At 35.9% G+C, this 21,683-nt stretch overlaps 3 protein-coding genes and 1 pseudogene across 6 annotated transcripts; 3 read left to right on the top strand and 1 right to left on the bottom strand.

Moving 5' to 3' along the window:
- Positions 1–174: 174 nt before the first annotated feature.
- Positions 175–3,751, bottom strand: LOC140827253 (serine/threonine-protein kinase-like protein ACR4). Its single transcript, XM_073189893.1, has one exon. It carries the CDS (start codon positions 3,379–3,381, stop codon positions 655–657), a length of 2,727 nt encoding a protein of 908 aa, XP_073045994.1. The 5' UTR covers positions 3,382–3,751; the 3' UTR covers positions 175–654.
- A 5,428-nt stretch (positions 3,752–9,179) lies between these two features.
- Positions 9,180–16,278, top strand: LOC140803727 (uncharacterized; annotated as a pseudogene).
- Positions 10,845–16,278, top strand: LOC140827267 (uncharacterized). 3 transcript variants are annotated; one of them, XM_073189922.1, is made up of 3 exons: positions 10,845–14,499; positions 15,090–15,441; positions 15,919–16,278. In XM_073189922.1, exons 1-3 carry the CDS (start codon positions 14,435–14,437, stop codon positions 16,180–16,182), a joined length of 681 nt encoding a protein of 226 aa, XP_073046023.1. In that variant the 5' UTR covers positions 10,845–14,434; the 3' UTR covers positions 16,183–16,278. The 3 variants fall into 3 exon arrangements, with proteins under 3 accessions (XP_073046023.1, XP_073046012.1, XP_073046019.1); XM_073189911.1 differs by having other exon boundaries at positions 10,873–14,399; XM_073189918.1 differs by having other exon boundaries at positions 10,906–14,399; positions 15,090–15,435.
- Positions 16,279–18,052: 1,774 nt separating this feature from the next.
- On the top strand, positions 18,053–21,465 carry LOC140827280 (rac-like GTP-binding protein 5). Of its 2 annotated transcripts, none has more exons than XM_073189929.1 (8): positions 18,053–18,183; positions 18,290–18,531; positions 18,929–19,016; positions 19,096–19,205; positions 19,927–19,990; positions 20,778–20,842; positions 20,995–21,060; positions 21,144–21,465. In XM_073189929.1, the coding sequence occupies exons 2-8, from the start codon at positions 18,433–18,435 to the stop codon at positions 21,243–21,245; spliced, it is 594 nt and encodes a 197-aa protein (XP_073046030.1). In that variant the 5' UTR covers positions 18,053–18,183; positions 18,290–18,432; the 3' UTR covers positions 21,246–21,465. The 2 variants fall into 2 exon arrangements, with proteins under 2 accessions (XP_073046030.1, XP_073046038.1); XM_073189937.1 differs by having other exon boundaries at positions 18,054–18,183; positions 18,287–18,531.
- The last annotated feature ends 218 nt before the right edge of the window (positions 21,466–21,683 follow it).

The raw sequence follows: 21,683 nt of genomic DNA on the forward strand, positions 1-21,683 counted from the left end.
CTTAATTTTGATGCGCTGTGCGTTAATATTGCAGGTGTAAATGGAAGAATATTGTTGCCAATTATGATTTGGTTTTAAGATAAGGTGTAGTGTGAGGAGGAGTAGTAAGTATATCGAGTTCTTTAATGGGCCATATTGTTGTAGCATTTGAAATAGACCCCAAGAAAATCTTTGGCCTAAGGGGACCAAATGATTCACATCAGTTCCACAGACTACAGGCTGTCCAAAAAGTTGATGTCTTTTAGTCACCGGTGCTTGAAATATTCTTTTGATTGGCGTCAATCTTGGCATCGATGGTGCTTGGTGAAATACATAAAAACCACCCGCAAAAAAAGGGGCTAATAATGGATAGATTTTGTTGTAAAACCTGTAGAATGCAGAAGCAAGGGGCCATGTTCATCCAAATCGTGAAGGGTAAAGTGAATTCTTTTTTGTAGAAGATACTCAGTAGTTTCAAGAAAAATCAGCATATGATGCCAATATTTTGTTTTGCAAATTAGTTTCATTTATTTGCTAGGTAAAAAATTAATCAAAGATATGAATTACAACAGTCTCAAGAAATATTTATCCATTAGAGAGTATTTCTTCTACATTCTGTACATTTCTCTCGTTGATTGATTATAATTTAACAACGCTAGAGACTGAAAATTTCTGCTAGAAGTTGTGCTGCAAATACAAGTGTTCTTGAGGAGAAGCTGGCCCGATCTCTTCGACGAGACTTCTCAATCCATCCGCAGCAGCCGTGCCATTGCACGGGTTTCTTGCTTCCTGCAGGTTCTTTCCATCAAGATCCGAATCAGAAACAGAAGATTTCCTCCTTTGTGAAGATGCAACGCTAGGAAAAGTGATCCATGATGGAGCTCGAAACTCGATTCTTTGATCCTCTGTGTCTGCTCCATCAGTTTCTGAGGTTGACCGGTTCCCGGATCTTTGAGAAGACTTATTATGCAATCTGCTGCTTCCTAAAACCACCTCGGTTGGCAAGATAGGCTGCTCGTTACATGGGCTGCCCATCAGCAGAGCCAGGGCACGCTCCAAAGCCGTCGTCGCTTTATCCATTGATGGCCTCTCTTTTCCTCTCATTCGCACACATTTGCTAGCGATGTTCGCAATACGTTTCAGAGCTTCAAGTTCCACTGGAGGTTTCAAAACTGGATCCAAAATGCTTTCTATTTCACCTGCTTTGATCAGAGGGACGGCCCATTCGACAATGTTTCCTTCTTCATACTGCAAGTCGATGGCTTTTCGACCGCTGAGGATTTCCAAAAGTAGAACACCGAAGCTATAAACATCAGACTTGGTTGTGAGGTAGTGAAGCCGATAGTACTCAGGATCTAGATAACCGAGTGTTCCTGCTGGCAATTCAGCCAAAGGGGAGCTACTATTAGTAGGCCCTAATAGTGAGAGGCCAAAGTCCGACACACGGGCATTGTGCTCTTCATCAATGAGGATATTTGACGATTTTATGTCCCGGTGGATTACCGGAGGACAAGCATAACCATGTAGATATTCAATCCCACGAGCTGCTTGGACAGCAATAGTCACCCTTCTCACCCAATCTAGTTGTTCTTTTAGCTCCTGATTCTTACCATGGAGATGTTGATGCAAGGAACCATTCGCCATAAACTCGTAAACCAAAAGCCTCTGACCTCCATCTTCACAATAGCCTAGCAAATTCAGTAAATGTGCGTGATTTAGCCTTGAAAGCAAGTCAAGTTCAGTATGGAACTCTTTCGAGTTCTTCATATCAGGAGATACAATAGCCCTCTTGACTGCAACAACGGTACCATCCTTCAAAACGCCTTTAAACACGCACGAGAAACTACCTTTACCGACCAAAGTTTCTTCCTTAAAACCATCCGCAGCTTTCTCAAGTTCTTCGTATGTAAACTTCTGAGCCCTCCTAATCTTTAGCTCATCTAAGTCCGGCCTGATTTTCCCAGTCTCCTTATGAAAAGAACCATTCCCACTACTTTTCTTGGACTTAGCAGAGCACCTACAGTTTCTTAACTTGTATCTAACATAAAGAATTGAAGCCAAAGATACAGCACATACCAAGAACACAGCAAACGAAATCTCAGCAAAAATAATGGGCAATTGCATCGACCAAAACTTTTCATTCCGTCCTCCAGAATTAGCAGCAGTGGAGCAGTTTGAATGGCACTTGCTGGAGTCGCAACTTGAACAATTAAAACCACATTGCCTATCTGATGTCAAACTGCATTCAGAAATCTGATACATTTCACTGGGACAGCCACTGCTACAAGGCAAACAAATGTTGGATCCGGAAGACTTGCAAGGGGAACTCGCATTGTTGAACTCGTAAAAACCTTTCGAACAAGGCGCAGGCTTGCAGACGCCGGGTGAAACCGCCAATGGCAGGGCTGAAGGAAAACCTGCACCCCAACAAACAGGCAAGAGAGAAGATTCAGCCAGAACTCCACACGTGAAGTAATCGCCGGCTGCAATCTCATAAAGTTTAACACCATTAGGTGGTGGCGTGCTTCTTTCGACACTATAACCCCAACAAACCACTCCTCTATCAGTACTTCTGATCGCACAAGCATGAAACCTTCCCCCAACTACAGAAAGCATAGAATCCTCAGGAGACAAATCCACATTCAGATGCCCAGAATTTATCACAGAACCAACATAAATTTCTTCTTCAAGATTCAAGCTCCTGCCCCAACAAATCACTCTCGAATTCACCCCTTCCAAAATCCCACAAACGTGAAACCCCCCAGCTGCAATCTTCCAGAACCTCAAATCCTTAGGAATCAAAGAAATCACATTACTTCCAGTCTCATCACCCCAGCAAAAGACACTCCTATTCTGAGCAAACAAGCCACAATTAAACTCGGAACCAGCAGAAATAGACTGGATCTGCCCATCAATGTCGTAACTTTTGGTCATATTATAACCCCAACAATCAATTAACGAAGAGTTTCTCAACTTTTCCATCAAGGGTTTTCTCAAACCGCACAAGTGATGATCCCCAGCACTAATTTCTAAGTACTCTGAATTCTTAACCATAGGTTGAGGTAACCCCATTGGAATAAATGGCGTACTCCCCCAGCAAAAGGGTTGGTTCGAATCCATCTCAAGACCACAAACAAATCCATTTCCAGCTGTCAAACCAAGAAAAGGCGAATGATTCGGAGTAGCACGAACTATAGCCGAGTTGGAGCCATAGCAACTAGCTAAATGGGAACCATCAGACTTTATCCCACAGAAAACCGGTCCATTTTCACCATAAGAAATTGCGATGGACGACATTGTTCCCAAGCTCGAAACTTTGCTACATAAACAGGAAAAAAACAGCAAGAAAACCAAGTTCTTATCACGAAAAAGCACATACTTTTCAACCCACCGGAACTTCATCTCTTCTGAGGAGGAGAATCTGAACCCAGTTGGGAAATTCAGCAGGAAAGTTGATAAAAGGGTAAACGATAGCGTACGTGGCGGAGGTGGTGGCTGTGGAAGTTAGCTGAAGCGTTCCAGAGAGGAGAGAAAGAGAGGGAACGCGAGCAGGTGGAGCATTTAATATTGATCCGACGGTATATATTTGTCGAGCGTTGAATCGCACGGCCTTCGTTTGCTTTAAAATAATAGAGTTATGTCCAGATACCGCTGGATGTCACGCTCACATTAAATGCTTCGTTCTATGTTAAAAAATTTGAACTTACTAAATTTATGGTTTAATTAATTAACTCTCTTTAATCATTGTTAATTATCCTTAATTAGTAAATTTTACAATTTTTTTTACGAATAATCAATAAATAATTAATTGCATAGGGAATAAAAAACCATGTTATAAATTCCATTAGCAATATAAGATTTGTTTCATGAGCAAATGATTTTCTATTCTTTAGTTGGAGATGTTTGTGTCTCTCGATTTTTCAGAAATAAATAAAATACTTATATATATATTCTTGGATTACACATGTATGTATATGTTGTAACACTTTTGTCCTAATTGCACAAGTATCATGTCCTTTTTCATTGATAAAAATTAAGGATAAGCATATAGCAATAAATATAACACAAAGTGAAACAAAATATTTCGATCACTAATTGAACACCATGCGTGTTACAAAAAAAGTGAGAGGAGATGTTTTTAATATTCGAGTTGATGGAGTAGGTGAACATTTAACCAGTGATTATAATTTCGATTTTCATCACAAAAATCTCTTTGTAAGAGCTTTTGTCACACAGTGACAAGACTTGTCCAGTATATTTTACTTGAATAACGTGGTTTATATGTTATTATGTTAGTATAAGATATATCCAATATACATCGAAACATCATAAATGAGAGTATGAGAGGAGGCTTGGTCATGGAGATAATTTATTTCTACATCTTAAAAAGAAATATATCATAGTAGTTATTTTAAAAAGGTAGAATATTTGTGATCATTATCCTAAACAAGGTAAAATATTAATTACTTGCGCATAGAATGCGAGTATTACTCGTGTTTGTGGACAAAAATGCTTACGTTGGTACTTTCACGTGTCATGTCTTTTTCTTTAGTATATATCTATTTCTTGTCCTTTTATAGGTACTAAATAAATAAATAATAATAAGATTATAGAATTCCATCTCACGAGAGATAATGACAGTAAGATTGTAAGTATGGATGGTCTAAGATTTGGGTCAATCCGATGTTAATATCATTTTACTTTAATTATCTCCTATCATTATGACAGACCATTAGATGCTACTATATAGTATTTTCGTTAAAGATCTAATGACTAATTAAACTAATTTGACCCAAAAATAAAATCCATGGTAAGTTAAATATTTTAAATTAATTGGGCTCATAGACTAGCTCACTCTTACTCCTATACATTCTCCGCTCATGTCCGTGAGACTTATCAATCTTATTCATATTTACAATGAAAATCAATATTTTTTTTTTACATAAAATCAAATGCAATTGTGCATTATCTTCGTGATATCGTGAATATAATCCTCTTAGGTTTGAGACTGGCCCTTAAGTTTGCTCCTTTGGACAACATCCTTGGAGTAGCAAGAACTCTACCCAAGGGCTCGACTTCACATGGGTTTTGGGATGACTTAGGATGTTAATTTGTGATTAAATTAAAGGATGAGTACAAAAATGTTGCTCTTTCCAAGATTAACCCAATCTCCCATATGGTCATAATATATATTAATGACTAAATTTTATTTTTTAAAAATTGAAATTTTTTTAAAAAAATGTTTGTCGATTCGAAGACACAATAGTTTCACTTGGCCTAAGTTGTCTGGAATTTGAATAATGAGTTCTTGTAAGAGCAACCTTCCATTTTACTGTTAAAGAGTTTGACTAAAATTTCACCAAATATCCACATTATAACACCACAATCTATGACAACATTAATGAATTCACATGGGAAAATATTATTTTGATTTAATGTGACGAGTTGTGTTGTAATCACAAATTATTTATTTAAATTTATTGTTTGTCACATGCTATGTTAATTTGTATTTTTCATGTTTACGCACAAAATGGCTAATCATAACTAGAGATAAAAAAAATATATCAGAAGCACAAACTTGAAATAAATTCAGTCCATAAAAAAAAACAAATTTTTTGGTTCTAGTTCTACTCCTCATTTTTCTTAATTTTTGGAAACAACTAAATATAACTTGTACGGCCGAATAAGATTTAAGTTGCAATATTAACAATCAAATAGGTAAACGCTACAACAACTTAGGAATAAGATCTTGTATGTAAGTTTACAAACCATAAATTTGATTACAGAAAATGAAAGTATCTCCTCCAATTTTAATTTTTAATTTATAAAAAGCAAAAATTTTATAAACATATTTTGATACTACTTGATACAATTAGCTCACATATTTGATTGAATTACTTTATGCAATTAACAGAAAATTAATATATCCTTTAAATTTTTGTTACCTTTCTTTTTTTGAATTCACATTTGTGATTAATTTATGTATGATTCAGTGATTGCCTATTTGTTCGGATCCAGTTGGGATTTGTTTACCTCTTGGGTTTTCGGGTTTTTGATCCTATTCTTGTTAGTTTGCAGTTTGCACCATGTCTGATTAGTTTTTTGAGAGAAAATATACAAACAAAAACTTAGGGGGTGTATTCAATATAAAATTTTTTATTGATTTTTAACGACTTTTGTAAATTTTAAAAGTCTAGATGTATTCAATTAAGACTTTTATATACGTTATAGAAGTCTAATGGTATTCAAAATAGACTTTCATAGAGTTTTAGAGAGTTAAGTGTTATTCAACATTGACTTCTAAAAACTCTATCAAAGTCTAGAGGTATTTAAATTTTCAATAAACTTTTAATAAGTTTATGAAATTCATTATCATACAAATATTAAAGCATACGTTACAATTATAAATTGTTAAAAATTATATTTGGTTCAACCCAAAAATTTGGATGGATTTTTAAAACTTCTAACTAGTAGACAAGCTCTCTCTGTCGCTTCACATCAACTCTCTTTTTATCTTCTTTTCTCTCATCTATCTCTATCACTCTCTCAAATTTTCGAAGTGTATCTCCATATATATTTTCATCTTTCTTTTTCAAATTTTTCATTTTTTGGCTGATTGTTCATTTAATAATTTTTTATTTTAATATCATATGAAATTTTGAATTCTAGAATTGATTTTGTGATTTTTAATTTATGATTTATATAAATTAATGTAATATTCAATAATAATAAAAGATGATCCAAAAAAATATCGCTTAATTTTTAATAATTGAATAGCTTCACAACAACCATGATTTTTTAAATTCTTTTTAGCATTTTAAATTAATATGTAAGTTGTGATATTTTATACAAAATTATATCCACACAATGCTAAATAATATTCTTTTCACATGTATATTATCAATTCAAAAACAAGGTTACAGATTAATCAATTGATGTATTTTAAAAAATTTACAAAATGCTTACGAACTCACATATATACACATGTAAGGATTAAATGATTTAACATTTAAATAAGCAAATTTATTTATTAATATAAATATTGACAAACTAATTCAAACTGAATATGTTATGTATGTTAATTAATTATTGGTTCAAAGAAATTAATAAAAATAATATGTTATAATTAAGTACAAAATTTATAAAATTCTATAAAAAAAATTTCACAAAAGTATATAAAAATCTTGCAAAAAAGTCTACATGAATCCACATAAATCTGTTTATAAATCTGTGAGATTCTGTAAAAATCAATAAAAATCTATCAAATCCATACAAGTTTATCATTTGAAAAAGTCATTAAAACTCTGAATTTAATACACTCCACTTAGAGTTTCGCCTCTCTCCAACCCTTTGCGAAGCTTCTGGCTTTGCTGATAGATATACAGATGATAGAATGGTTCTCAAAGATCATCACAATTCTGGAAAAACTTGTTGTATGCAGACCATCAAAAGATCTTGCGACTTCGACTTATATTCATCGACTTGTTACAATTGCATGTTTTTTTTTTTAAGAACGAGCGACCTCGGGGTTGTTTACTAAACCACAAGGAAATAAAGATGAAAATAGCACGAAATCTTGTAATAAATGAGTTCATCCAGCTGTATTGGACCATTTTATGTTTACACATGCATGTGTTAGGGCACCCGCATTGGTTGATCGTGGGGTCCACATGCCACATACACATTACATTAACACATCTATTCTCCCACATTCATTTTAACATTCACACTCATTATTTTTGGGTCCCGCTGTCCACTCATTCATCTTACTATTATTTTACATTAAATAAATATAATTTCAATTTTTTTACACATTTTAAATGATTATTATTTAAAATAAATAATATTATTTATTTTAAATGTATTTATTGCGTAAATGTATTTATTGCGTAAAATAAATAATATTATTTTTTTCGCCAACAGCGACGGGTTTTCGTAATTCGTCGCTAAATGTTCAATTCAAAACACGTGAGGCCCGCATGTCAGCAACTCAGCGACGGCTATTAAAAGCCGTTTAAAAGCCGTCGGCTTTTTAATAGCGACGGTTTTTTATAAAACCGTCGCTAATTGACCAATTTTTTTAAAAAAATAAACTGGCACGGGGGCGTTCAATTCTTTGAACGTCCCATGCCCTCTATAACGCCCACTCACATTGGAGAGGGACCCATTTAACACCCCATTGTGGGTGCCCTTATAAATAAGTTCATCAAGTTGGCCCCAAGTGAATCAGTGTTGATGAAACTGTCAGAAAAATCTTTTTGGAGATATATTTGTTTTTATTTCGAGAGTTCTTTCTTTCAAAATTCCATTTAAAAGTTCTGTTTTCTCAAACAATAAAAATAGATCTAAGAAAATTATCAAGGAAATCGAGAACATTATTTACAAAGTATTGCGTATTATGACCTTAAAGTAATAGAAATTTACTTGGGAAAAATGCGAATTTTAGTTAGTGATAGTTCTTGCCATCCAAAACTAATTATTTCAATCAATTGACTTGTGAATCCAATCATAGCGCACGCGAATTCACAGATTTGGGTGGGTAAAGTTAATTGATTTCTGGCATATAGAAAATTATTGGTTTTAATAAAAAAAATATTCAAGCTTTCGTTTTCCATCTTTGCCAAATTTGTGAACAAATCTCCAATTTTTCGCCAAATCTTTACAATTTACAGATTCTCGTAAACCGACCAAGCAATCAAGATTCACAATTCCTAGCTCAGGAAAAATAGTCAGAACTACCATCGCCTTTTCCAGCGAACGTACCGCTTCGAGCGGTGGCGAGGACCGGAGCAAGCTGGCTTCCACCCTCCACGAACTCACCACCACTCAGTCACTCCTTTCCCACCAATTCCCTTCACTCGAACCCTCGGCCGCTTCGATTTCCGAAACTGAAGAAGACCAAGCTCAGTACCTTTACAATTGTGGCCCTCGCTCTTTTAAAGATTTGCCTTTCCTTGTTCTCTTTTGGGTTCTTGTTCTCTGCACTTTTGGCTTCGGAATTTTTGCGGCTGTTAACAGAAATCCATACCGCTACCAAGTTTTCTCTTTTGTTTACAACACCTCCTTATCTTCTCGCACCATTCAGGATTTTGGCTCTCCCTTTTCTTTCAATTCCACGGAGTGGAATCTTTTGAGTACAGCTTTTGGTGACAACCCCGCTTCTTTGAATGCCTCGAAATCGAATCTTTCTGAGATTGTGCATGGAAATTCCCCTGCTTTTTTACAACTCCGCTTCTTCAACTCCCCAAGAATCGAGTCTACTTTATAGTCTAATGGATTATTTATCTCTTTGTAGCAATCCCACATCTTTGAACTCCTTAGGATCCAGTGTTTTGAATAGCTTGATATAGACTCTTGTAATCACCCTAATTTTGAGCTTTCCCTTTGTTTTTGTTAGTGCTTTTGTTGCTTAAACGCTACACAAAACAGATAGTGTATGCTTCGCTTCCATTTTTTGTGATAGTCCCAATTTTCGTCAATGTTTATTGGTTTGTTGTTTGCCTGTGAGCTCCAGATGTAGTGATGCTTTTCCCTTATCTTATCGAATTTTAGTCCTCATTTTTGTGTTCTTGATAATTGGGGTAATCGTGTGGATATTCATAATAAACTGGCATAGAGTTGAGTTAACAGTGAATATCATCGGCGTTGCTGCTAATGCACTGTCAAGTAACTTGGGTCTATTTGGAGTTCTTCTATCTCTTACTTTGGGATTGTTCGTGTGTTATGTGCCCGTAGTTTTTTTCTTGATATACTCGATAAGAAAAGTGGAAAGGAGAAAATCCCGTATGGATAAAGATGAATGGCTATTCTCATTTATAAAATATCCTACTCTATTTATACACAATTGAATAAGGACAAATAAAGAAATACAGCAACAAAAGTTTGTTATGCTGTTACTAAACTCTATCCATGGATTCATCTAGAATTCTACTCATATGTGGGTTCCCATTGCTGATGTGGATTTGTATTACTTAACTTTCTCCCTCAAGGTCAGCGTGGGACTGGGTAAAACACTGAGCTTGGTCCGAAAGCGAGTAAATGAAGTGGCTGATAGAGGCTTTGTGAGTACATCAGCGAGTTGATCACACGAGGGTACATATCGAACTGCCATTTGATTGGAAATAACCTTTTCTCGAAGAAAGAATAAGTCAAGTTCAAAATGTTTAGTTCTTGAATGCAATACCGGATTTGCACTGAGAGCTATAGTACTGAGATTGTCACACCAGACAACTGGAATGTTAGGGGAACCAATGTGAAGTTATGACAGAATGGATTTAAGCCAAAGGAGTTCAGTTGTTGCATTGGATAAGCTGCGGTACTCAGCTTCCGTACTTGAGCGAGAAACAACAAGTTGCTTCTTAGACTGCCAGGAGATAGGAGAGTTGCCAAGAAACCAACAAAAACCAGAAGTAAATCGCCTATCATCAATATCATTTCCCCAGTCGGTATCAGAATATCTGTCAATGTAAGCCGAGAGTTTGCGGTGAGATAGATTCCATAATGCAGTGTGCCATTGAGATAACGAAGAATTCGTTTGACAGCAATCCAGTGCAAGTGGAGAAGATGATGCATAAACTGACTCATTTTATTCACACTATAAGCGATATCCGGTCTTGTGAATGTCAAGTATTGAAGTGCACCAACTGTGCTGTGATAAAGAGTGATATCTTCAAAGGGATTGCCTTCTCGAGTTGAGAGTTTGAGAGAAGAAATCATAGGAGTAGGAAGAGACTTGGCTCTGATACCACTAAATGTAACGTCTTTGACTGATTTCATAAAATAATAGCAGAATTTTTAAAATTTACATAAAGAAAAGAAGGATTTAAAATTTTCTTGACATAAATATATTTTCAATATATACAATCAAAAGTATATACATGATCAATAAAGTGTTGTACCAAAATACAAAATATCATTTTTGATCATGTAAAAATGCTAACAAAATATATTTCTTCCTTCCATCTTCTTGTGCATGACCTCGGCTCCAATCAACGTTCCGGCTCGTCACTCTTATCTGCATCACATGAAATAACTAGAATGAGTATAAAACTCAGCAAGTGGAACCCTTACATAACAATCTACATATATCATACTCTGTAAAACATGACTTTGAAATCATTAAATACCATCTAACTCTTAAAACATGAATAACATAGTATAACATGACCATAACGATGATATTTCTCTTTTCTCCGGTGGATTGATATCTAAATAGTATCTCTGTCTCTGTACCTATATCCCATCGATATAAATCGATTATTCTGTTGGGTATAAGCCTATGGTCGTTGATCCACTAATTGCATGCAATCTCTGACTATCTATTTATTAATCCAATAAATCATTTGAACTCTCTCTTGGACATTAAAACAAGCACTTTGAATACTATTTTCTTTTGCATTCCCTTTTATATAATTGAGACATATAAAAGCCTCTAATATACAACAAAGTGTATCCATACATAACATGAATCAAGTGGAAGAGAATAGCATGTTAAAACCATTGAAATACAATACATATACTTCATGTGAGCACAAGAGATGAATTCTACTTACAACCAATGAAAAGCTTGATTCTAATCTCTTGGTATAAATCCTACAACAATAAACCATGTATTGAACCATCAACAACTTAATAATCAAATAATCATACAATAAAACCCATAAAACCAACACAATCATAAATTCCATAATTTCCCCCAACACCACAATCCAAAAATAACTAAAACCACTAATTACCTTAGCTCCTTAAATCCAAAATGATCTTGCTCTCACTTCAATAACCCAACTAGAAGCTTGAATCAAAGGAACAAAAGAAAGAAATGAGAACCCTATCTTCCCCTTGAACTGAAGAACCGAGAAGAACGGAGAAGAATGAGGGAAATATGAGCAAACACTTGTATTTAATCATTAAAACTTCAAACACGACTACACTGTTCATGCACCGCGGGTGCACTAGCCCTTGCACCACGGGTGCGCTACGTAGGCTGAACCACATCCAAAAATCCGAAAGAAGCGACCGCGGGTGCGCTGCGTTTTCTACCGCGGGTACGATAGCCCTACTGTCCAATCACCGCGGGTGCGATAGCCCTACCATCCAATCACCGTGGGCGCGGTAGCTTTTCTGGCGCGGGTGCAGTGTTCCCTGAAGCCAACAATATACTATGCAACTAGAATCGAATCGCAACGTCGCTTCTCCTCATATTTTGGCAGCACTCTCAACATGAAAGTTGCACCTCTATGTTTTATCTAACCACTCCAATTGGACTCATACCAATTGGCTCAACATACAAATTATCATGAATTTAATCGTAACGTCGCGCTACAATATAACTACACATCATCTATAATCCACAATACTATAAATCATAAATCGAAATTCTTAACATCAAAACTATAATTAAACTTTGACCAAGTAGTCCATAAACATATGAAATCTTAAGTCGTACCGTTCACTAAGCTTGGATATTACAACCTCCCTCAAATTCACCTGCATCCATCGCCCCTAGTGAGTCTAAAGACTCAACACACCATAATCTTTATAACAAATAATACATATAAAACAACATGAAACAGTGAAAATACTTTTACTTAAAAATAACATTTCATGACATGCTTAAATAAACCTTAACTTTTTCCTTTTTCCTCACCATGACATAACATAAAACATTTAACATGATTATAGACATTTTCATTTTTCCTTTTCCTTTGTTGAATTCAGATCATTAATTGTCACTTTTCTCAAACCTTAAAAAGTCGATGGATCCATCTACATGAAACCGCAGTACTGGACGGCGGGGGACACTAGCAACACTCTCACCGGTCAACTGGGCCCTGGCCTATCCTCTTTTGAATAGAATACGATCGTCGGGGCTTCCTCTAGGGCTTTTTCCCATAAATGGGCTCCCTCTAGGGCCTTTTCCATCTTAGTCCTAAGAAGTAGATCGTGAATATACTTTGCTTGAGAAAGAAACAAGCTGTCCCGAGTTGGCCGAGAGACTTTTATACCAAGAAAATATGATAGATCACCAAGATGTTTTAATGAGAACTCATAATTCAGGCGTCGAATGAGAGCTTGAATTTCCATAGCACTGCTTCTTGTTATGACAATGTCATCCACATATACCAGAATATAAATAATTGAAGATGACTGGAATCGAACAAATAAAGAAGAGTCAGCCTTGGAAGCATGAAAGCCAATGTGCTGTAGAGTGGTTTTGAGTTTGTCAAACCAAGCACGAGGTGCTTGTTTTAACCCATAAATGGCCTTATGCAATCTGCAAACCAGCATGGTATTTCCCTGTCGTTGTTCGAAACCTGGAGGTTGCTGCATATGAATGGTTTCATGAAGGTTACCATGAAGAAACGCATTATTGACATCTAATTGTTGAATAATCCAGCCTTTTGTCAAAGCAATTGTGAGGACCAGTTTGATTGTAGTTGGTTTCACAACAGGACTGAAAGTGTCAGAGTAATCTAGGCCAGCAGTTTTTTGTTGTATTTCTTTATTTGCCCTTATTCAATTGTGTGTAAACAGAGTATGATATTTTATTTGATAAATGAGAATAGCCATTCATCTTTATCCATACGGGATTTTCTCATTTCCACTTTTCTTACTTGGTATCAGAGCCTACCAAAAATGGCTGAAGCTACCTCACTAAATAATTCCAGCAACACCTCCCAAAATAATTTCAGCACCACATCCAATCTTGTGCTTGTTAAGCCAGCAAATCAGATCACCCACGTAAAACTCGGTGATGATAATTTCTTTCTTTGACAGCTTCAAATTTCTTCGGGAATTAATGGGCTGGGTCTTGAATACCTGCTTACGGAAGAAATGCCTACTCCACAAAAAATTCTGATTATAGAGGATATGACCGAAACAATAAATCCACTTTACATCTTGTGGTGTCGTCAAGATCAGTTTTTATTCTCCTTCTTACTTGGTATCAGAGCTCAGGTTTCACCGTTATGTGTTGGACTGTTCATAATTGGACCACCTGTTCTGCCCTTAGTTGGGTCATTTGTAAACTTCACGCTCCAGATGTTCATTCTTGGGCGTGAGTGGATGTGGTGGTTGTCCCACATCGGTTGGATAAAATACCTGGGAGTTGCATATATGGTCTTGGACAATCCTCATCCCTTGAGCCAGCTTTTGAGGTTGAATTAGGTCCAAGTTCCAATCTTAACATACTCGAGCAGGAATGGAAAAATTGTGCCTGAAGAAGAAAACACGGCATACAATTGTGTTTGGAAACAGGATAGATGGGTGCCTACTTATTTTACGTTGGCCATCTTGACGATGCTCTGATCTGCCTCAGCAATGGTGGAAGCTCAGGTATATGTGATCAGTATAACTATAGCTCAGTGGTACTTCTCAAAGGATGAGTTGCGGCCAAAGCGTGCAATAAGAAGTTCGTTGAGGTGTTTTGTTTTGCTACTTGTCACAATTCAGTGAAATGTGCTCTACAAATTTATGCTTCATGGTGTGCTATGCTTGGTCGATTATTCTGCCTTTTTCTGGGTATGAACTAAAAGTAACGGCCGACGATCATGCAGCCTATCGGTTATATTCCTTTGTTCTTTTATGTTACTGTTTTTTTGGAAGGGTATAAAATACATAGTTAATGTGGTTGAATATAAGATTTGGTCTGGGCTTGGTGATGGTTTATAGAGCAGAAACTTGGAATTCGGAGGATGGTTTAACTTGTTGCCTCAAGCTTAATCTTGATGAACTACCAGAAAAGAGATTAGCATTGAAAGGTGGTGTTATAGACATTGTTGCTGCTCGTGCAAATAAGGTTCTGTTAAACTCATCGCAAGCAGCAAGTGTCTTATTTATATCTCTTAATTGTAGTAAGCATGACACTGTTGTCCAAGCTCTACTGATGAACTAAACAAAATAGGAAATTTAAGGGTGTTACTATCTTCCTCATTTTTACAAATCAAACTGTTGCTAAGATTTGATGCATAGAAATACCGTGGATTCAAAACCTCTTGATAAAGAAGCCAAATATCCTGAGTGTTTGTGCCCTGAATAAACTTGTTTCCGTTTTGTAAACATAATTGCAGCGCCTGTTGTCTGTATCACGACTCTTCCTTATAACATTGCAGAAATGCATTTAGCCACTCCTCCGGCACAATATGTTTCTCAGGATTAATTTTCAGCTCAGTTCGTGTTGTGCGCTCTATGGTTGATAATGCTAGGGAAGAAGAGACATCAGGAATTGTAAATGTCATTCTACGGTGCAGTGTCAGTGCCCTAATGTCAGCAATCGATTTTCTGAACAAGTTCACAATAAACTTTGCAGCCATAACCGGTGAAGCATATTGCAAAGCCACAAGAATGACTTACGAACTTCTCAAACACAACCTTCTTTCTTCAGTATTTGTCGAGATCGTTTCTACTCGAATACTAGCTGGAATTATCCTAGTGCTATCTGCAATCTACACAATACTGGTTGGTGTAAGCTATTGCCATCTACATTGAGTGCATTTGGACGAGAAGAAAAATGATGTCTTTAATTTTTCTCTGTGAATATTGTTTTTGTGAGGTTTTTTTGTTTTTTTTTCCCTTCAAGAAACCAACTTTAAAAAGCTAAAATCAAGAAATCTGGTCGGGCAGCGCATTTTTCTTTTCCTTACAAAAATTTAAAAAAAGTTGTTTTTTATTATCACAGCCAAATGGGAAGCTATTTTTGCTTCTTAAGAAACTCAAAATAGCACGGTTCAATTAAAGAACATTTTGACCTAAATGTTTTTTTTTAATCAAACGTGCCCTTGCTCAATATGAACAGCTGCCTTTTGTTGGCTACGTCTTGCGAGCTGTGTTCATAGATGGAGAAGAGAAATATATATTTTCTTACTTGAGCTTCCCCCCTCCATATTTTGTGATATCTATATCTCCGGGTTGATCCTGATCAATTGGAGTCTGAATTTTCAGGTTTGTGTGATATTGAATGCTGGAATTCGTCTTGGGGACGATGCCTACTTTGTTGCTGTTATGGCCTGGATGCTGTTGATCGTGATTCTTGGTTACTTTGTGCATGTTCTGGACAATGTTATCGATACAGTGTATGTTTGTTATGCTATCGACCAGGACCGAGGGGAGGTCTCAAAACAGCAAGTCCATGATGTTTATGTTCATCTCCCAATCAGTAGAAGTCATAGACCAGGTTTTCCTGTAAGAGCTCCTCTTGTTGTGTAAAAAATATCCTCTTCAACTGTGTTGTATTGTCTGTAATTGGTTTTGGATGTGTAGTTTCTCTTACTGCGAATTGTGGATGATCTGAAGTGTTTTTTTTTTGAAAATTTATCTTGTACCCCGATTTGTTCAATAAAAAGTCCTTTTCCAAATTTGCAATAGTTGGTTGTCATTAACTTATCATATATAGATATATTCGTGGATTTGGATCCTCTGTTATGGCTGAAACTGTACTGCACTCTTTTTACACGAGATGATCAGCTGATCATCTCGTTGCGGCTGGTATCAAATTTATCTGACTATATATGAGATCCATCAGATGATCAACCGATTATCTCGTGTAAAAATTGAGCAGCACCGTATGATGTATTTTTAGCCACAATAGAGGATCCAAATCCATATATATACATATCATGAATGACACCATAAATCTATTGTTGGCAGATTTTATCGAACCATCTTTGATGATGGATGGACTATATTCTTGTTTATCAGAAACACTTGACATTGTTATTTTGTGACAAGATCTGTATTATATAATAGTTGAATATGTCTCTTGAGCTCCTGCACGAGTTAAATAAGATTTGAGTTGCACTGTTGTGATAACTTGAAACTTTTGCAAGAAGATGAGCGCATTTGGTTTTCTTGCCGTAGATACCAAATGCAAACAATTGAAAAGATATATAAGATTTGAGTTGCACTTTTGTGATTACTTGAAACTTTTCTTGAACTTTTACAAGAAAGATGAGGGCATTTAATTTTTTTATATATATTATTTCTTGGTTGCATATGAATCTAATTTCTACACTTATTAAAATGATGTAATTGTTTTAATACAAACAAATTGTTGCGAGTAATTTTTGCTTAAAAGGCAAGAATAAGGTTATGCTCGAGTGTCCACCTAGCATGGGTCCGGATTTTTGCTGATATTTAATTTGAAATTAATCAGTGTTTCCGATTATGAATTGGAGGACTTGGAAATAAATATTTTTTTCTTCAGCTATAAATTGATTAAATAAATTAAATCATAAAAAAAATCAATATATTTTTGGATACCATATTGATGTTTTCAATTCATTTTCAGTTAATATGTCGACCTTAATTTCAATATAAATTACAGAAATAAGTACGTGCTAGGACAATAAAACTGGGAGATGATTTCAATTTTACCGTCTATTATATTGGGTCAATACCATCGAAAAATATATATATAAAACTTATCATTTTCGACATTGACCATCTTGAAGACAAAAAAAAGAGAAGAGCAAACATATATTTTTTAAAATAAATATTCATGATTTTTCATTCGATTTTTATGTATTTTTATAAAAATATTTCCGTTCAAAAATATAAAAAAACCTCATGAAACAATGTTGAATTTAACACACCCGTGCTTAATCGAGATTAAGAATATCAGAATTTAAAAGATATTAACCATCAGTTAATTGAGATTTTTGAGAATACTCTTTTGAACAACTCTAGGCAATGCTCATGAAAATCAAATATCTATAATCGACATATCTAAAGTAAAAAAATATTTTTTTATAAATCAAATCAATCTTGTGAGACGATCTCATGGATATTTATTTGTGAGGCGAGTCAACCTTACAGATATTCACAATAAAAAAATAATACTCTTAGCATAAAAAGTAATACTTTTTCATGGATAACTCAAATAAGATATTCGTCTCACAAAATACGACTCGTATGACCATCTCACACAAATTTTTACCTTGAACCAAATATTCATTTTATAAAGTTGACTGGAGTTTTTGTTGGAATATATGTGAATATTTGTTTTACAAATGATTATTTATTTATTTATATATTATATATACGTGTATGGAATCAAATGATTTGGTTCCATGTGTCATTAGGAGCAGCTGGCTTTTAGCTGGCGAAAGCCCAACCTTTTCTCTACCTACTATTTCTCTCACTCACTCCCATATCTCCCTCTTTTCTAATAAAGCTTCCTGCTTCTATCTCCACGATTCTAATTTAACTGTATGTTTATCGTAGCATATGCATTTTGTAATCATTTTTTTCGATTCGAACTTCGAAATTACGGTTACTTCTGCTTAATTCTGAAGATTTGCTGTTTTTCCAGCAGTTAATCGCGTAAGTTGAAGTGGGTGTGCTGGGAACTACTTCACGTTGCGGAGAATTTCCTGTTTGATCTGTGTGGAGTAGAGAATTCGGAGAGATATAGGCCAACGATAGTTCGCGGGCGGGAGAGGAGCCGCCGGCGATGAGATGAGTGCGTCGAGGTTTATAAAGTGTGTAACTGTCGGAGATGGTGCCGTGGGTAAAACTTGCCTGCTCATTTCGTACACCAGCAACACCTTTCCCACTGTAAGTTGCTGTCTGTTGTAGGTCATTCTTTCTTTTTCCTCTCTTTGGTCATTTTTTGTTGTTCTGTTCTTGGTTCATTGTAGAAATGGAATGGAAATTTGGGATCTTTTTGGGTGTTTTTATGGAGTTCTTTCATAACGTTGGGCTTGTTTGTCTAATTGACTAAATATTTGAAAATCTTGAATTTCCCGTTTCTTTTTTCAAGATATTGCCATGTGGGATGGGTGGAGGCGTTTGTGAATATCGTGGAACTAATAGATTAGCTAATTTTTCTGATTTGATGAGACTCTTGGTTATGCCTGTGGAGAGGACGTCTTTTTTCTACATTTTTTTTCCTAAAGTGCTTCAATTGAAATCTTTTCCGTGTTTTGATCTCTTTTACTGTTGTGATAAACAGGATTATGTCCCAACTGTGTTTGACAATTTTAGTGCCAATGTTGTGGTGGATGGAAGCACGGTTAATTTAGGATTGTGGGATACTGCAGGTGCACTAGTTCTTCATTCTTTTTTAGGTCATTTATGAATCAGAAGGGAGCAGAGAGTCATTTTAAATTTGTTGTGCAGGCCAGGAGGATTACAATAGATTAAGACCATTGAGTTACCGTGGAGCTGATGTCTTTATTCTTTCATTTTCCCTTATCAGCAAGGCGAGCTTTGAGAATATCTCCAAGAAGGTGAGGTTCCTTTTTTGTACTGGATTAGATACGACCCTTACTATTTTTCATTCTTCCCGTTCCTTTCGTTTAGTCGCTTCAACAATTCATTCAGAAGGGAAATGCAAAAATGAGAAGTCTGTGAATGATTTCGCCCCTATAGTATAAGGGCTTTATAGCCGCCATAGCGAGGCACTATTTGGCTTCAACAAAGGAGCCTTTATTCTAGGTATATAATAAATGCTCCGGACCATGAAATCATTGTCGTGAGGACGAGGGTTAGAATCTGCTTCAGATTTCACCTCCTAGATAGGCATGGTATGGAATTTCCTAATCGGTGCCTAGCCCTATCCAGTATGGAGTCATCTTTCTTCATCCAACATACTCTCTATAAATCTGCCCTAATAGAGAGCGGTAGGGAGAACCCCCTCCTTTCAGTTCACTGCTCTCGTGCTACCAATCGCTGCCGTCTTGTCTCTCAAGCTTCCAATAGTATCCTCGAGGCTGATAGGACAAGGAGAGCTTGAGCTCTACTTGAGCTATAAGCCAGTTGTGAATACACTTTCACACTTTTGCTGACCTGGAAATGAGGTTATCCCAATTCAAAGGGCCTTACATTCAATCAAACAGAGCCCTACATATAGAATTTTATATATTTCTTATCTAAATGTTGCCCACGAACTCTGAGCTTTAGAACGATCTCATTGTCCGATGGCTCTGACGTGTTTTGATTTCTGTTCAGTGGGTACCTGAATTGCGGCATTATGCTCCTGGAGTTCCAATAATTCTTGTTGGAACAAAGCTTGGTCAGGATTCCCTCCCCTTTCTCTCTTTTGATGCATTAAATTATCTGACTCAATTTATTGCATAATGTTCCTGAAAAGTTTTCTGCTTGACAATATTTTAGGGATCGCATTGATGCTATTATCTGAAAATGCCTCATTTTCATGCTGCACATTATGTGATTGTGAACATACCTCACTATCATCCTTGTGTTTGTGTCCGGTTGTTTTGGTCATCAGATTTGTGCTATTGTACTACATGCTCCTGGTGTTAAAACAATAATCTCGTAGTGGTAAAAAGTGATATTGGCAGCTTATGCATAATCTCATCCTTGGCATTTGGAGAAAAAATGCATTAACAGCTAGACATAGAAGCTTTTGTCTGTTTAATATCATAAATGGATGTTCGAAATTGATTGTGCTACTGTCAATACCCAACTTAACTCATGCAACTTATATGTTTATGAGAATATCGACAGCAAAAGTGGCTATCCCTGTCGAGCCTTGGAAATTATCTACCGGATTATTTGGATAAGAAATGAGAATCTCTCCTTTTTTTCTTATTTTTATATTTATTTTAATCTTACTGCTTTCTAGTAATCATCTGGCTAGTGTCACAATTTTATTAGTTTTTCAAGTCACCTGGAATAACGTGCCATTTGTACATTTCCCATGGATATTGCATCTATTCATGTCAATGTGTAGGCTTCTAAAATAATAAACCAAAAAACAAACTGTTGTTTTAATCCTCTTGTTATGGACGCAATATTTTGGTCTCTTGGTGCAAATTACTATTTTCATTTCCTTCCAGATCTTCGTGAGGATAAGCAGTTCTTTGTAGATCACTCAGGAGCAGTTCCCATCATGACTGCACAGGTATACTAATATCTTGATTAACACGACTCTTTTCAATTGTTTGATTATATGTGCCTAACTCAAACCAAGACCATCTTTGGCTCTTGCTCATCATTTTGAGGATGAGTTGTTTAACTTCCTACAGAAACTCAATTTCTGTTTTTCTTCTGAAGGGAGAGGAGTTGAAGAAGTTGATTGGAGCAACTGCTTATATAGAATGTAGTGCTAAAACACAGCAGGTGAGAAATTTTACTTCACCCAAGGATTTTTTATCTCTTATCTTTGCCTGTATTTTTCCATAATATCCTACCAACTACTGCAGAATGTGAAGGCGGTGTTTGATGCAGCAATAAAAGTCGTCCTACAGCCACCAAAGCAAAAGAAGAAAAAGAAGAAGGGTCATAAAACTTGCAATATATTGTGAACGCTCAAAAAAATGGTAAAGTGGGAAGAGACACCATGTAAGTTACACCACATTCATACTTTATGTTGTAATCTCCACTGACTGTACTAGATAACTGCGGATAAGCATTGATCAAATAGGCTGTTGCTTGTGTATATTCTATGGATTTTAAGCTTAGGCTATATAATTTGTGTTTGTGTAGTGTAAAAGAGCTTGTGTATTTCTAATGTGATGTCTTTTTTTTTCTAATGTTATGTCTTTTTCAACATGAATGGTGGTATTCTATGAAACCTATTTGGTTGTTGAAAGCCGGGAGGGGAGGTGGGGATATCCAGATTGATAGGCAAATTGAATACGTAATATTGTGTTCAGCTGTCATCGTTCTAATATTTTGCTCCCCCTTAAAAAATGAGAGTACCAACATGATCTCATAGGTCTAAACAGATGAGGTGCTTCTCA

The sequence above is a fragment of the Primulina eburnea genome, chromosome 1 (assembly GCF_022965805.1).
Source record: "Primulina eburnea isolate SZY01 chromosome 1, ASM2296580v1, whole genome shotgun sequence".
NCBI classification, from domain to species: domain Eukaryota; kingdom Viridiplantae; phylum Streptophyta; class Magnoliopsida; order Lamiales; family Gesneriaceae; genus Primulina; species Primulina eburnea.

Bases quoted from the DNA above. Each gene is read 5' to 3' on its own strand.
- LOC140827253 (XM_073189893.1), bottom strand. From the start codon at position 3,381: ATGAAGTTCCGGTGGGTTGAAAAGTATGTGCTTTTTCGTGATAAGAAC.
- LOC140827267 (XM_073189911.1), top strand. From the start codon at position 14,299: ATGGTGGAAGCTCAGGTATATGTGATCAGTATAACTATAGCTCAGTGG. The intron at 14,400-15,089 runs GTGTTTTGTTTT...ATAACATTGCAG, and splicing joins GCAATAAGAAGTTCGTTGAG to AAATGCATTTAGCCACTCCT. The intron at 15,442-15,918 runs GTAAGCTATTGC...CTGAATTTTCAG, and splicing joins TCTACACAATACTGGTTGGT to GTTTGTGTGATATTGAATGC.
- LOC140827280 (XM_073189929.1), top strand. From the start codon at position 18,433: ATGAGTGCGTCGAGGTTTATAAAGTGTGTAACTGTCGGAGATGGTGCC. The intron at 18,532-18,928 runs GTAAGTTGCTGT...TGTGATAAACAG, and splicing joins CCAGCAACACCTTTCCCACT to GATTATGTCCCAACTGTGTT. The intron at 19,206-19,926 runs GTGAGGTTCCTT...ATTTCTGTTCAG, and splicing joins TTGAGAATATCTCCAAGAAG to TGGGTACCTGAATTGCGGCA.